This window comes from Hyperoodon ampullatus, assembly GCF_949752795.1.
Source record: "Hyperoodon ampullatus genome assembly, chromosome: 2".
NCBI classification, from domain to species: Eukaryota; Metazoa; Chordata; class Mammalia; order Artiodactyla; family Ziphiidae; genus Hyperoodon; species Hyperoodon ampullatus.
The window spans coordinates 105366181-105382805 of NC_136915.1; the positions used below are offsets into that span (position 1 = coordinate 105366181).

General features: G+C 37.0%; 1 protein-coding gene across 1 annotated transcript in view; it reads right to left on the minus strand.

The window, feature by feature from the left end:
- Positions 1-1921: 1921 nt before the first annotated feature.
- The window catches only part of GDAP2 (ganglioside induced differentiation associated protein 2), a gene marked incomplete at its 3' end in the record, with an annotated part of 70421 nt that continues 55717 nt past the window's right edge, over positions 1922-16625 (minus strand). The window contains exons 13-14 of the mRNA XM_079696623.1: positions 6076-6219; positions 1922-1969 (exon numbers count right to left, since the gene is read on the minus strand). Coding sequence (XP_079552749.1) covers positions 1922-1969; positions 6076-6219 — 192 coding nt within the window. The remainder of the gene's footprint in view (positions 1970-6075; positions 6220-16625) is intronic.

A 16625-nucleotide genomic window follows, 5' to 3' on the forward strand; every position in this document is an offset into this window, starting at 1 on the left:
TGGCTGTCTAGACCTGATGACCTAGGGAACATAACAGGAAGTCCTTAACAAGTAAGTATATGTAAGGAACAAGTGGTTTTGATTTCTGGCACAAAGCAAATGTGTCCATTACATGCAAAAGATAAGACTGCTTATCTGAGAAATGTAAAGCCCCTTCTTGTTTATATGGGAAGATAGAGGATGGGGTTAACACAACTATGGGGGGGTTCTCTGGCATAAATGAAGAAATATGTTTCTTTTATCTCCACTGAAGAATTAATTTGGACATAGGGGAGTGGGACCCTTGGAAGCACCAATCCTGAGCACATTAGAACAGAAGGGTTCTACTTTTTCTTCTCCGAACTGCCAGTGTACATGATGGGGTGAGGGAGATGGGGAGTGAATGTAGGAATCAAAAGGAATATGAAGAAACCCTGATGGAAATGATAATGGCTTGACCTTAATTCAAGAAGTTATGTTTTCAGGCTCCGGACGCACAGGCTCAGCTGCCATGGCTCACAGGCCCAACCACTCTGAGGCATGTGGGATCTTCCTGGACCGGGGCACGAACCCGTGTCCCCTGCATCGGCAGGCGGACTCTCAACCACTGCGCCACCAGGGAAGCCCAAGAAGTAATGTTTAAAATGGCTAACATATGCCTCTTGTTAAAGTGTAGCACTGGAAGAGGAGTAGGACAGAGGACATTCTGGACAAAGTAGGAAGGAGGTCCTAAGGGTTGGCATTTTGCACTAACAGCTGTTGTCCCAAGAAAAGGGAAATCACTCAAAAGATGCCAAAGACAAGAGGAGTGCCTTGTTGCACTCTCTCAAGGATATGTTATCATTTAAAAACTAACTAAAGACACCCCACCACACAAACTCTCCTAGCATTTTTCATCCAAAGACGTCAAAAGCCCTTTCTAAATGTTATCCTTATGATACCTCTGTGAGGTAGGTAGCATAATGCTAATTTTTATTCAGGCTAAGGCACAAATAGAGCCTGAGTGGCAAAAGTGGTCTGGAATTTTGTTCACTGCAACATACTTCCTTCACTTTGATGTAGGCAACTCAAGACACACTGCTAGGAAATGTCCTTAGAGAAAGTAGACCTAAGAGCCAAACAAAATCCTTCATGACTCTGGGAAAGTGGCACTCTAACATTCACTGATGGTGTCTTAGGAGATGCCCTCCACTTCAGAGTACTAATATGTGCAGTCCTGTTGAATAAGGAGACCAAACCATCTATGATGATAGGAAAAAGGCTGAAGAAACAGTCTTCTTGTTTTCCCCCACTGTTGGGACCAGAACAGTGACAATCTTAAAACATACCATCTAAGGAACTTTAGTCCTTAAGTCTCGGTCTTCACTGGTGCGGTAAAATTCTAAGACTTACATTTTGCTAATGATTTTGATGTTTTTGATCAGATACATTTCTACATTCTTGACCCCAGACAATTCTCTTTTATCATAACTGAATTATCTGTATAAAACGAAATGCCAGGGTCTGAAGCAAACAGTGCATCCAGTCAGCATACATTGGTTCTATATATTTTGAGAAACACTTGAGTACACAAAGAAAGCGTGCAATGTTAAAGAGATGATGTGAACAATACTGTGGCTTGTCTAATGGAGAATCCAGTGTCCTTTCAGGAAACTGAAGATACTCAAAAGTTGCTCCCCAATTTCTATTAACAACCCTCGAAAAGTGAACATTTTCATTTGATACAAATATACAAATTTAAAATAAGTGCACAGTTCAGAATGGCCTACCATTTTCAGATTGCTTATGTGCCAGAAAATATACAGTCAATAAAAAAATACCAGAGAGGTGGGGACAAAAGGCTCTCTGGAGCTGTACAGCAAAAATGAATATCACTTCAATAGGTAGCGATCTCTGGAGAAAGTGGTGTCCTTAGAAACCAGTAGCACTGAAAGATAGCAGGTCACAAATCCAGTGATGGGGGATAAGATGTATAATAAGGCCCGTTTTCCTGCAGAAAGAAAAAAAGACAAGAACATTAAATAATAAGATCAATGTAATAGGGAATGTAAAAGAAAGGGATTTAGAGCCAATGATCTAACGTATGAAATGTCTAGCACATGCCTGGCCCTGAGCAGGCCCTCAAGCCAACAGAGCAGTTCCACTGGAGTCAGTCAGAGTTGGTATAATGTAGGCAGAGGTAATCAGGATGATGATATTTTAAAATATTACTATTTATTGAACATTCTATATGCCAGACACTTAACCAGCACTTTTCTTTCATTATCCTTTTATATCCTCACAACATAATGCCATGAAGTAGGAAACTAAGGATCACACAGATGGCATAACTCACCTTAGGTCACCAAGCCGGCAACCAGGAGAGCCTGAATTTTAAATCCATGTCTATCCAAATCTAAAGCCCAGATTCTTTTTTTTTTAAACATCTTTATTGGAGTATAATTGTTTTACAATGGTGTGTTAGTTTCTGCTTTATAACAAAGTGAATTTTTTGTTAGGCTGTGTTGTCTTTCTGTGTGCCGAATCTTTGAGTTATGAAACAAAAATCATCATCAAGGAATTTAATAATTACAACTGTGTTGGCAGAAGTGAGTCTCTCCATGACAGGCCTGAGTGGCGAGGCTTTTAACAATGACAGTTTTTAGGGCGTTCAAGATCAAGGTGGAGAATTGAATGTTAGAACTTTAATGTCAAATGTAGAAAGCAATAAATCAGTGTAAGGACATTTTTTGACCTTATTTTGGCTAACTTTATCTTATAAAAGTCAAGACAGTTAGCTTTATGGTAGATAGACCCTAAACTACATTTATGAGACTTAAGATTCAGTTCTTGTTATTTAGGAAAGTACTTCTTTGACAAGTAACTTGTTTTTCAGTAAACCATAAACAAAAAATGCTTAACATTAATGTAAGATAATAGTTAGATATGGAGAATGAAAGGTAGGATGAAAACAGCATTGCTTTATGGTATATTTACATTATAGTTATGGAGCATTAAATCCATCCAGTCTTGAACATAATAGGCAGTTAAATGTTATTTGAGTGACTAAGTGAATCAAAAGCTCTGCCATTCTTCAGAGCAGATGCTCTGGAGGAGAAATTGATCCTGGGACCATAACCAGGAAAACAAGAGAATATCTAGGAAAACTTACTTTCTTCTTTTTTTCTTTTCTTTTTTTTTTTTTTTAACTTTCTGATTATACATCTGACCAGGTTAAAAAAAATTCAGTAGAAACAAATCCAAAGATTGGCTACATTTTAGGATACTTGGCAAAAATTAATGAAAAAAATTTTTTTTGTAGTTTAGAATTTCCTACCAGGATCTGTTATACTAATCACTCCAGTATCCTTAATATGCATAGAAGCTATGCTTAAGAAACATGCCTGAAGAGAGAAATCTATCCTGAAGTTCAACTGAAAAGAAATGGTTCACGATCCATCTTTAAGATTTTTCCATTCCGTTCTACTGCGGTACTTTTCTAGCCTTCCTGTATCTACATTAAATTGTGATAAAGTAAGAAGGGAAAATCTAATTCTTAATGCTACGAAATAAAGCTTTTATATTAGTCTCACACTGTGGAAGAGACTGCCGAACAATCAAATACTTTCTCTATTTCTGGAAACAAACACAGAACTTTGAAGAACTGTTACCAGGTAAATCTCTACACTCTCTTCTTTGCCTATAAGAATGCTGACTAGCTCCCTTTCTGAAATGGTCTCACTACCATTTTGATCTAGATAGACAAAAATTACCTTCTAACTACCACCAAAGGTTCCTTTTAATCCTATAAAATTTATGTCACTATGTCACAAAAGACCCAGAAAAATAGAAGCTCACTGCCAACAACCAACCACGTCATAACTTCACCAAGTAAAGGACTATGGGCAAAGCACACTTGAATACGATAATAAAACTGACTGACTCTACACTCGTTTCCTTTTCTCTAATCGTATTTTTAATTCTTTCTAGCAAAGGAAAACTTTTCTTTACAAGGTACTATCCAACCACCTTCTAGCCTTTCACCTCAGTGTCCCATGGGGCACCTCAAACCTAGTGTGTCACAAACTGAACAGACCACCTGTCTGTTTTCTCCAAGCCCCCCCAGTGCTCTGCCTACAAATTGCCTCTCTGGGATGGTGGCAACACCATTCTCCAAGTCTCCCAAAGCAGAAACTTTGTTAGTCACCTCAGGCTTCTTTCCTCCTTCATTCCTCCCAATGGCTGGCTGCTCAGTCACCATAATGCTGTGGATTCTATTCCCTAAAACATCTACTTCTAACTATCTCTAAGATCTTCAAACCCTTGCCATTACCACTACCACTGCCTGGCTCTAGTCTCATTTCTCCTCTGGCTTCCTCTGACAGCCTCTTATTTGTCTCCTTGCCTACAGTTTTACCCTTGTCTGGTCCCTCTCTACACAGTTTCTTTAGCCATCTTTCTAAACAGGAACACAATGGCAGTTTTCCTTGCTCAACACTCCCCACCAACTACGAAGGAGCCAAAGTACCGCAGCATAATGTGCAAAGCTGCAGTGTATCTAGGGATGTGCCCTCTGCCTGCCCTTTCCACATCATCTCCTGACACCTTCTTCTGTTTCTTCCCTCTTTTTATTCCTCTCTTTGGCCTTTATATCTCAGTTTTAGAAAGCTCTAATACAGGTACAGAAAGATGATCCAGTGACCTAAGTGTTAGATTGTAGGTTATTTTATATCATTTTGATTAATCACATTATTAATTAGGCCTGTATTTGATATACAAAATATTTTAAAAAACACACTAAAAACACATACACACAGAACAAAAAAACAAAACCAAGCTTGAGTGTGGTGTTGATATTTAATGAAAGCCTTCTTTGTAGGACCTTAAGTATATAGAAAACATGTTGGCTTAAAAACTGGTCTTTTGGGTTTTCTAACCAATACATCCTAACTTATATATTTCTACACCAGAAAATAAATGGTAAATCTAGACATTACCTTTGAATCATCATTCCAAATTTTTGGTATCAAAATGTCTTTCAGTGCCTTTCACATTTCCAGCTATCCATTTTTTTTAAATATTAAGAAGAGTGATATATAGTTCAAAAAAATAATAAGGCAATTTTCTGCTCTAGCAATCTGCAAGAAATAAAACCGGACGCTCTTTTTTCTGCCTCCCATATATTCAACAATCTTTGTATTTATGATCCAGTGACTCCAACAACAAATCCTCTTTGTGAAAAAGCAAAACATGACATTTTGTTAGCCATTAGAACACATTAAATACTTTGCTCTTCACATAAAGTGTAACAGAAATCATAGCTGAAGTTGTAGAAACGTTAGAGAGAAAATGTCTTGTAGGATATTTACTTTACTGTACATATGTTGTACAATAATTAAGGAAGAATAATTCATTTTAAGCTTAATATAACCTGCAAATATATTCTCTGATTCATGCATAAAAATATGCAATCAGCAATAATTAAATACGGCAATTGATAACCTTTTGGCCAAGCGTGTTACTTACCTCTCTGTTTTTAACTACTAAAGTGATAGCGTGAATAAGTACAATGGAATAGAGCTTTGATGAAATTCTAGAGCAGTCCTTTCTTAGTGTTTAATAGATTCATAAATGTATCTGTAAGGAATAATGTATTGGTTGTCACTTATACAAACTTTTAGCAAAATGAAATTTCTCATAGGGTAAAGACTAGGATAGGCGACCTGGCTTACAATTAACGCTGAAAATGTCGGACACCAACAGATACTTCTGGCTCTATTTATGTAGATGAAAAGCCATTCAGTCTTAACAAAATTAGGGAGAGGTGTGTCTCAAAGGTGGTGAAAAACTGACAGTACAAGCAAGGATTGGCTATAAACCTACAGCAGAAATATTTCCCATTGAAAAGTTTACTGGGGGAAAGGCGCCCCCCTCAGAACCAAGCATTTTCCTAAAGTTACCATAGGAAAAGAATGTCAAACGATACTATCAAGTTTATTAAAACACATTAATTGCATTATCATCTTACAATGAAAAGATGATGTGCTCACACGCACTTGCAGTATAAAATAGTTAAGATAATACACCAGGTAAGGGAGAATTCCTGGTACTTCTTACCCTGGCATCATATTCAAGGACAAAAGGAGGAAAGTCGATCTGTTCTGGCGAGATGGCAGAAAACAGCTGGTGGAGGCTGTCCACATGGTGGATTTTGTCCTTCAGTCCTGAGACAGAAAAGGTGGTAAAAAACCATGTTGATACCTGATTAATAGAAGAAAAAAAATAATTTAAGCTGGTGGCCTGAATTGGAAATATACACATGATTTTGAAAATTTATGCTAGATAAAAACTATTTCAAAATTGAAATTGATATCAAAAAAAATCTTGTAATAAGCAGTGTTTTTCAAGGTGCAGGTTGTAGTGCATCAGTGGATTATGCAATCAGTTTAGTGGTTGTGAACAGTATTAAAAAGAACAAAAAGAAACATGCTAGAGCAACAATGACTAGGGAATGTAGCAAGATGAGCTTTGTCTTATGAAGCTTCAGTTTCTGTTACATGTCTATGTGCTCCAGTCCATGTCATGTGTTGAGATGTAATATAATACGCTTCTTACTGTGGGCTGTGGTCAAAACCACTGCATTATCTGATGGAAGAACTGATTCACTGGTACTCTGAAAATGGTTAACACCTCCAAATCTCATAAACTCTTTTCATTACTTCAAATGAGACTGAAAATTTTTGCCAAGTTTTGAGACATTTATTTTTCAGTTGACACTTGGCATGCAGTCTCTTTCTCAAAGTGAATCTTCTGTAGACGTGGAGCCACCTTTGCTCATTTCACTTCATGACATTGCAATCTTTCTATAAAAGCTAGTCTGCAAAATTTGTTGGTTCCAAAAAAAGAGAGAATTCTGGATAGCAAACTATACTGGCACGAGCTAGGCAATAGCTAGAATTTACAAATTCTTGTTCATCTATCCAAACTGACAATCATAATTAGTCATGTTTACCAACGGCTTACACAACAGTTCTATGAGGTAGGTACAATGTTACTGCTATCCTCATTTTATTTACAGAGAAGGTAACATATGCATATGAATTCTCAGTGCACTGGCACAGTAGATTCCAGTATATAACTGGGTACATTATAAATACAGTACATGCCACTTTGGGCACTTGCCAATCATTTTTTAAATTTCTCTTTGACACTCTATCATGTTTTCCAGTGGTTGCTCCAAAACTTTCACATATTCCTGGTCCCTAATACAACATACTGTCTTCATACCTACTTATGAGAAAAGGCATGGAATAACAGAGACAACACTACACTTATCTCTATCAGAATCTTATCCAAATTTCCAAGACTCGGTAGAGACTCATCTCTACCATTATTTCTCCCTTACAGCTCCAAACAGATTATCCCCTCTACTGAATTCACATAACCTTATGTTTAAATCTCATTTATAGCATTTATCTTACTTCATAGGAATGTAAGTTTCTTATACTCACTTCTATAATTTCCCTAGTACTTGGCAGACAATCATAGAATGGTCTAAAGTTTTAGAAGGTACAGACAGACCATGCATTCTCAAGTATTTGAAAAAGAATGAATCAATGAAGATAAGGCCTATTTCATACTGAGTTTCATGGCCTGGGTCACTAATCTATTTCAGCTATACTACCAATGACTGGTATAAGGCCTCAGATATTAACATTACCCTCTGTATCCTCTCATCTTACGAAGCTTATTTGGAGGGTGGTGGAGGGGGCGGGAGGTACTCGGCCTTTCTAGAACCAAGTGAGTTAATTTAAATCAGATTAGATTGTCACTTAATTACACTCCAATCCCCAGTTTTTTACATCAGTTTTTTTTGTTTGTTTTCAAAGCACATGCTGTTATATACCTAATTGATACAAACTTCTGCAAACTAGATTAGGGGCTCTACAACCAGTTAGCTGATAAACTAGTAAGAGCTACGGAGAGACCATGGAGATTTTAGAGATTCTAGGAAGAGTTTAAGAAAATAAAGATTGTAGAGTCAGAACAGAGAAGAACCTTGCGGATGTGTCAGGAGATACACTGTGCAAGGAGTTACACATCTACTGGGAATCTACTATGTGCTAAGCATTGGGCACAGCTGTAGGTGATACAGGGTAACAGTGACCTGGCCATTCCTCTAATGGGGGCTGAGACTCTAGAAAAGGAGCCAGCTTATAAGCATAATAACAACAACTTCCTAAGGCAAAAAGTACTAAATGCAATGAATGGCCCAAAGAAACACAGGAATACCTATCACAGGCAAGGAGCTGTGCTACGTGGAAAAAGGTATAAAATTATGGAACTAGAAGGGACTACACAGGGTATTTGTGTTCCACCGTCTCTTACCTCAGTACCTTTTAACATGCTGCTCGTTTAGTCCTGAAACCCTTTTCCTCAATTCTTTGCCTGGCTAAGAACTGTCCTTCAGAGTCAGGTCAGAACTCACCTCTGTGAGGAAGCTTTCACTGAGTACCTACACTCCAGCCAAAGCTGGAGAAGCAGCTTCCCTCTAAGTGTTCCAACAACACCGTGTTTACTTATATTACTACGTAACTGACACTCTGTGTGGTAGTAGCTGATTCTCTCAATAGGCTAAATTCCCCCGTGTGGGGATTCTCTTCTTCAATACCATATTTATAGGAACTTATAGGGTCTAACTAATGCTCAACATGAAAAGTAAGCAATTCAATATGTGTTGAGAGAATTAACAAATACTTTCTGGACTTACTACTTTAGTACTATTTAGGGATGGTCGAATGTTCCTTGATTCTACAAAAACAAGTTGTATTTCAATCTGGGCCTCAGTCTCTTCATCTACAAAACGAGCAAGTTGGACTTCAATGATTTTTAAAGTCCCTCTTAGTTATACAGTTCTATGAAAGGACTCTTGACTATGCTGCATGTATTGACACAGTGAGCTGGTGGTGGTAAATTCAAAGAGAAGGCTGGGTTGGGGAAGAATGGGCAGTGATCTTAGGCACACACTCTTTGAAAGACAAACACATTTCTCTGTTGCATTTTCTCCCATTACTTCCTTTACATTCTTTTGGCATTAGCAAGAGAAAATTACTCAAAGTAGACAGAAGTGGAGACCCAGTTAAAAGTTTTCCATTCAGGGAGACCCAAGAGCATTGTCTTCAGTTTTTTTCATTTTATTTTTATGTAGCTCAGCTTTTAATTTTCAATTATTTACAACATAAGTCACAGATATACATTTATTTAGGTAAACTTGCTTTACTCAGTGTCTACTATTTTAAAAAACTGAATTAAAAATTTGAAAAAAAGGCTGCTATGATATTCTGTGAATCCTAGAAATTCTTTCATCCAATTATTCACAAATGCACAGCCAAGAACATGGGATCACAAGACAACATAAACTAGGAAAAGATTGTTCACACATGTATGAACTTAAGTCATCTACTAGAGCCAGAATCAACAGTGGGTTTAAATACTATTAGTTCACGTTCTATTAGTGAACTTCAAGAAAGAAAAAGAGTAGTGATTTATATGAGCAGTGAACTTATCACATTGGGTGGAGTGCTCTGGAAAAGATCTGAGCAGTATGGAAATCAGGACAGTGATTCTATTGTTTTATTATCCCTTGATTTCATCTCATTATTTTATAATTACAACCACTCCATTTACAGTTTTTGATTTAGTATAAACTAATGGTGGGTTTCATTACACATGGGTTTTATTTTCTCAATCCTCCATCATTTTCTCCATCCCAAAATATTATGAAAGGTAACATAATGGCTTTCACTTTATACATCTGCTCTTCAGCCTCTGCCTACCTGCCATTCGCACTGACTTCTACCTGAAGCAATTCCAATGGTGTGACAACCAACGCTAGTGGCTCTAACACTGAAATTTCTGGTAATGTCTATCCATTGGTGTGGCAGTGGGGGAAAGATAGCTATTCACTGACTCTCGTGTGGGGAAGGAGGGGTTAAAGTCAGATCTTAGCAAACAGTGGCTATGTATTCTTGTAAGTGTGGTACAGAGGAACACTCTTCGGATAAGTCTGAATTTGTGACAAAAGTAAAAAAAGTTTTTTTTCCATTAAAAAAATTATGAAAATTCATAATTTGGATGAAAATTCCAACATTCTCTAAAGTTGAAAGAATTTTACAGGGAACACTGGTACACAAATCACTCAGACGATCATTAACATTTTCCTTAAGTTTTCTTCATCATACATCTATCTGTTCCTCTATGCATCTATTAACCCATCTTACTTTTTTGCTGCACCTCAAAGTAAACTGCAGACATCAGTAAACGTTCCCCAAATACAGCATTCATATCTTTAACTAGAGTTCAGTGTTTGTTCAGTTTGCTATAAAATTTACATTCGATGAAATACACAGATTTTAAGTGTACTTTTGCTGGTTAGACAGATGTACACACTTGTATTAGCAAAACTCCTATTGAGATGCAAAACATCTTCATCACCCTAGAAAGTTCCCTCATGCCCCTCTTCCCAGAGGCAAACACTGTTTTGATTTTTTTTCTACCATGCATTAGTTTTGCCTGCTCTAGAATCTCATATAAGTGGAATTATACAGTATGACTCTTTTATGTAAGGCTTCCTTCACTCAGCATAACGTTTTTAAGATTCCTTCATGCTGCTGTGTATATCTGTAGTATCTATGTTCTCTTTTATTGCCAAGAAATATTCCATTACAAGTATACAGCAGAGTTTAATTATTCATAATCCTATTGATGGACACCTTGGCTGGCAGTCACTGGCTGCTATGATTAATGCTGCAGTGAACATTCCTGTAGAAGTCTTTTTATGCACATATATTTCATTTCACTTGGGTAAATACCTAGTATTGGAATTGCTCGGTCACAGACTAGGCTCGGTCACAGACTGAGTTTATAAGAAACTGTCATAACTTTTTTTCAAAGTGGTCGCAGAAATTCACATTCTGACTTATACTGTAGGAGAATTCCAGCTACTCCATATCATTGGTAATATCTGGTATTGTCAGTTTTTTAAACTTTAGCCATTCTGGTGGCAGTGCAGTGACATCTCATGCGGTTTAAAAAAAAGAAAAAAAAGTTTTTATTAAGATATACCCGACTTACAATAAACTGCACATATTTAAAGGATAAAATTTGTTAAGTTGTGACATTACGTATACACCCATGATACCGTCATCACAATCAAGAAGATGAACACTGGGAGCTCCCCGGTGGCCCAGTGGTTCAGATTCTGGGCTTTCACTGCTGTGGCCCGGGTTCAACCCCTGCTCGGGGAACTGAGATCCCGCAAGCCACGCGGCACAGCCAACGACAACAACAGCAACAACAAAAGAAAGAAAATGAACATACCCATCACTGCTACAGGTTCTCAGGGTCCTCTGTAACTCCTCCCTCCCACCCCTCCTCCCTGTCCACAGGTAACCACTGCTCTACTTTCTGTAGAAAAATTATACATTAGTTCATATTCCCTAGAATTTTATATGAAGGGAATTACATAGTATGGACACTCGTCTGGTATGTACACACTTCTTTTATTCAGTGTAAATATGTTGAGATTCATTTGTGTTGTTGCATATATGAACAGTTCATTCTTTGTTCATTGCTGAGTAGTATTCTATTGTATGGATATACCACAGTTTGGTTATCAATCCTCTCAGTGATGAGCATATGGGTTGTTTCTAATTTGGGGCTATAACAAATAAAAGTGCTATGAGCATTTGTGTACAGGCAATGGATATGCTTTCATTTGTTTTGGGTAAATATCCATGAGTGGAATGGCTGGATCACACAGTAGGTGTATGTTTAACTCTTTAAAGAAGCTGCTAAATTGTGTTCCAAACTTTCTATACCATTTAACGTTCTGATCAGCACTATTTGGGAGTTCCAGTTCTTCCACATTCTCACCAACATTTGATACAGTCTTTTAAATTTTAGCCATTCTAATAGGAATGTAATATCTCGTTTTGGTCTCATTTGTACTTTCCTAATAACTAATTGTGCTGAACATCTTTTCATTTGTTTATTTACCATCGTATATTTTCTTTGGTGAAGTATTTTGCACAAATCTTTTTTCCATTTCTAAACTGTTTCCTTATTATTAAGTTTTGAGATTTCTTTATATATTCTAAAGTCCTTTATCAGATAAATGTTTTATTTACAAAGATTTTCTCTCAGGCTGTGGTTGTGTGGTTGATGTTTTCATTCTCTTAGCTATCTTTAAAAGAGCAGAAGTTTTAAATTTTAATAAAGTTCAATTTCTTTTATGGATTGTGCTTTTGGTGTTGTATCTAAGAAATATTTGCTTTACTCAAGGTCACACAAAGCTTTTTCAACTATATTTTCTTCTAGAAGTTTAAAAAGTTTTGTTCTACATTTATGTGATACAGGATATAGATCAAAGTTCATTTTTATTTTTGGCGTATCGATATCTAATTGGTCCAATATTGTTTGTTGAACAGACTAACCTTTTTCCACTGACCTGACTTTGCACTTTTGTAAAAAATGTTATCCATAAATACGTGAATCTATTTCTGGATTCTTAATTATGCTCCATTGATGTCTTTGTCTATCTTCATGCCAATACCTCACTGTCTTGAGTACTGCAGCTTTAGAATAAGCATTGAAAGCAGGTAGTGTTGGTCCTCCAACTTTGTTCTTCTTTTCCAAAGTTGTTTTGACTATTTTAGATTCTTTGCATTTTAATTGAATTTCTACAGAAAAAACCTTGTTGAAATTTTGATGGGGGTTGAATTGAATCTATAGCTTTAGAAAGAACTGACAATTTAACAGTATTCAGTTTTCTAATCCATAAATACAGTATATGTCTTCATTTATTTAGGTCTCCTTTAATTTCTCTCATTGTTTTGCAGTATACATAACTTGTACGGTGTATTATACAAGTCTTTCATATCTCTTGTCATATTTATCCCTAAGTACTTGGTATTTTTGATGCTAGTTTAAATTATATTGTTTTTAAATCTCAATTTGTTTCTTGCTAATATATATAATAGATTTTTGAATATTGATCTTAAACCCTGAAACCGTGCTAAAAGTTACTCATCAGTTCTAGTAGCATTTCTGAGGATACCATAGGGTTTTCTACATAGATAATCATGTCATCTATAAATGACAATCAAGAGAGCGTTATTTACTCCTTTCTAAATCTATATGCATTTTGTTTCTTTATCTTGCCGTATTACACTAGCTAAAACCTCCAGTACAATACTGAATACAAGTGGGGATAGTAGACATTCTTGCAAAGACATATTAAAAACTGACATACTCTTCTGTTTGTCTCCATTAAAGAAAAAATTTCAGTAGCTACTGGATGAATAAAAAAATAAATGGATGATGAGATTTTGGGAAATAGTCAAGCACTTCTTCCTTATGTGCTATAGAAAAAAAAATAGCCACATGCTGAGCATAACAAAATTAACTTTTCCAATAAGGAAAAAGGTTAGGAAGGTTAATAATATATTATCTGATGAGACCATGTAATCAGAACTCAACTGAAAGAAGAGTAGGAAAGACAAAGTGATTTAATTGACTGTTCACACATTTTACTTTTTTAAGCCTTGCCAAGCAGTGTTCCCATAAGCATAGCACTTTCTACTGTGCTGTTCTAACACTGAGGGACCAAAAAGAAATTTGCAATTTTTAAAAGAATTATTAAAATACTTCATGCAAAATTTAAAGATGGTATTTCAATGACAGGCAATTTTGTAAACAGTGACAAATCCCAAAGTGGAAAACATTCTCACTGAAGCCTTCACTCATCTTAGTTATGAAATTTAATGAGGACTTTTCACTACTTATCTTACTTTATTTCTCCATAGTGCTTTAAAATAATAACTATTTCTACCATCTCTGATGCTTTTCCCATCCACTGGCTTCCACAGCATTAGCCAATCTTAGTTCTCCTGCTGCTTTTTGATTACTTCTTCTTGATCTCCTTCCCAGATCCCAGGGCTCTGTCTTTAGCTGTCCTCTTTGGTCTAAGTCTGTGATTTTATTCATTAACACTTTTAAAGAGTTAAAGCTCTATTTACTTGATGATGCTCTCAAGTTTACATCCCAATCCATGGTCCCTACATCTGATGACACCTGGGAGTCATGGATGACACAGTCCTTTCTCTCACCCGTACTCATTTAATAAATCACTATATCCTGGGATTTTACACCCAAATAATAAGTCATCTTTTCTCCAAACCGCACTGATATATTCAGATTCTTCTTTTTTTCTTTGCCTAGACCAGGGGTTGGCAAACTTTTGCAAAAGCCCCTATAGTAAATAGGAAATATTTTTGGCTTCTTATATTATTATAAGAAAATTTCACTAGGCAGGCCTGAAGGCACCCGGAACAGTGCTATACTGGAGGCAGGACAACGTGAATACTGATTAGGTTGTTGCTGCATCCTATGAGGTAAGAGATGATGGTGGGATGAACTAAAGTAGAGGCAGTGGGACTAAAGACACAGGCATAGAATTGGACAATAGTAAGCACACAGAAGTGATGCAATATGATGAGAATGAGGTAAGGCAAGTACCCAAGGATGCCTCCCTTGTTTCTGACTTAGGCATCTGGGTAGACAGTGGTCCCATTTACAAAGATAGGGAATACAAAAAGCAGTTTGGGAGGGAGTGGGAGATGACGACATGAGTAGTTCTGTTTTCAAACTGTTGAACTTCAGGGGCTTGTAAGACATCTAAGTGAAGATATTTGATCAGAAGTTCAACAAGCAGGTCTAAGCACAGGAATGATGATGATGGCTAACATTTACTGAGTGTTTATTGTATGTCAGATAATGTTTTAAGCGTTTTACATGTATTAACTAATTTCATCCTTCTGACAACTATAAAAGGTAGGTACTACTATTATCCCCACTTTACAGAAGATGAAATTAAAGCACAGAGAGGTTACATAACTTGCCTGAGAAAACAAGTTGGTAACTGGTAGAGCTGGGATTAGAACCTACATTATCTGAATCTCAAATCCATGCTTTCACAAACATTAGACTTTACTGCCTCTCCAGACATATACTTGGGAATTGCATATATTTTGGAGGGTTGTTGAAAACACAGGAATGAAAAAAAAAGTACAGAATGAAAGAAGTCAGAGGATTTGGGGACACTAACACTCAAATGATGAGAAAGAGGGAACCGCAAAGGAGACTGAGAAGGAGTGGCTAGAAGTAGAAGAAAAACTAGTCAGGGTGTTTCAAAGAAGCCAAGACAAAGTGTTTCAAGGGAGAAGTGATAACTGTGCTTAAGGGTATAGGGAAAAGAGAAATTACTGGTGTTTTTAGTGTGAGCAGCTTTAGTTGCCATAGTGGGATCTGAACCAGACTGGAGTAATTTCAGGTGTATGACAAATGGAGATGGGGAGCAGAGGGCACAGATTACACTAAAAAAATTTGGTTGTAAAGGGGAAGAGAGATAAGTGGAGGCTTTAGCATGTTTAAAAATTGATGAGTTAGATCCAGAAAAATGGGAGATAAGAAAGAGGACAATTGCTGAAGAGAGGTTCCTGAGGACAGGGAAAATATTCAATATATGTGTAGAGAAGAGTGTAGGCTCTGGAATTCAAATGTCTAGATTCAAATCCAGCCTTTGCTACTTTACAGTTGCTTAGTTTGCAAAAGTTATTTAATCTCTCTAAGCATCAATTTATTTGCCTATCCAGTGGCAAATAGATATAAGGCTTAAACAAGATAACTCATGGGAAGAACTGGCACACAGTAAGTGGTTAGTAAACATTAGCTATTATCACTATGGGATCCAGAGCAGAGGTAGAGGGACTGCCCTTCATTAAGAAGGAACACACTTCTGTGACAGAATAAACAGAGGCAATGATAGGAAGAGATGGCATGTAAGTTTGGGGAGGGAGGGAGAAGACAGGGAGCTCCTCAGTGATGTTTTCTATGTTCTCAGTTAAGAAGGAGGCAGGGACATCTGTTGCAGTGAGGAGCTGCTGGTAGGACAGAGCTTGAGGGGAGCACACAGCCATGCTGGGACACTGTTCAGTGAAGCATCAAAGGACCGCTAGCAGTGAATGCCCCGCGAGTCTGCTGAGAAGCCCAAATTCACATGGCTCTATGATTTCTCCATCACTGCTCAGCAACCCAGATAAGGGAGTGAAGAAAGCAGGATGATGGCATAGCTCAAGATCAGGTTTGGATGGGCAAGTGTGATGGAAGGGTAAGAGGTCATAGGTTATTTCAGACATAGGTTATTTATTGACAAGAGTGGCTGAAGTGATGGAACATGAGTTTTAGGCTGGATAGGGAAGAAAAATAAAGATTAAAAAAAATAAAAGAAGATATTTTCAGAAAAAGTAAAAGGACCAAAGGACTAGATATCTTGATGAAATCAAGATGCAGGATTAGATATTAGGGATGTAATTATGAGCAAGATAGCTATATAATAACTCTCAGAGATCTGGCAGGCTAACACATAAGGTAGAAAATTAAACTAGTAATTAGAATTAAAAACAATGAAAGAACACTAGAAAATCTTAAGGAAGTACAATGCAGGAGTACCTACTAGTGGCAGGATTGATCAGAGAGGTTTTTTTTACAGAAAGTAATTGTTGACCTGAGCTCTGAAGGATAAATAGGAGTTAGCCAGGAGCAAGGGC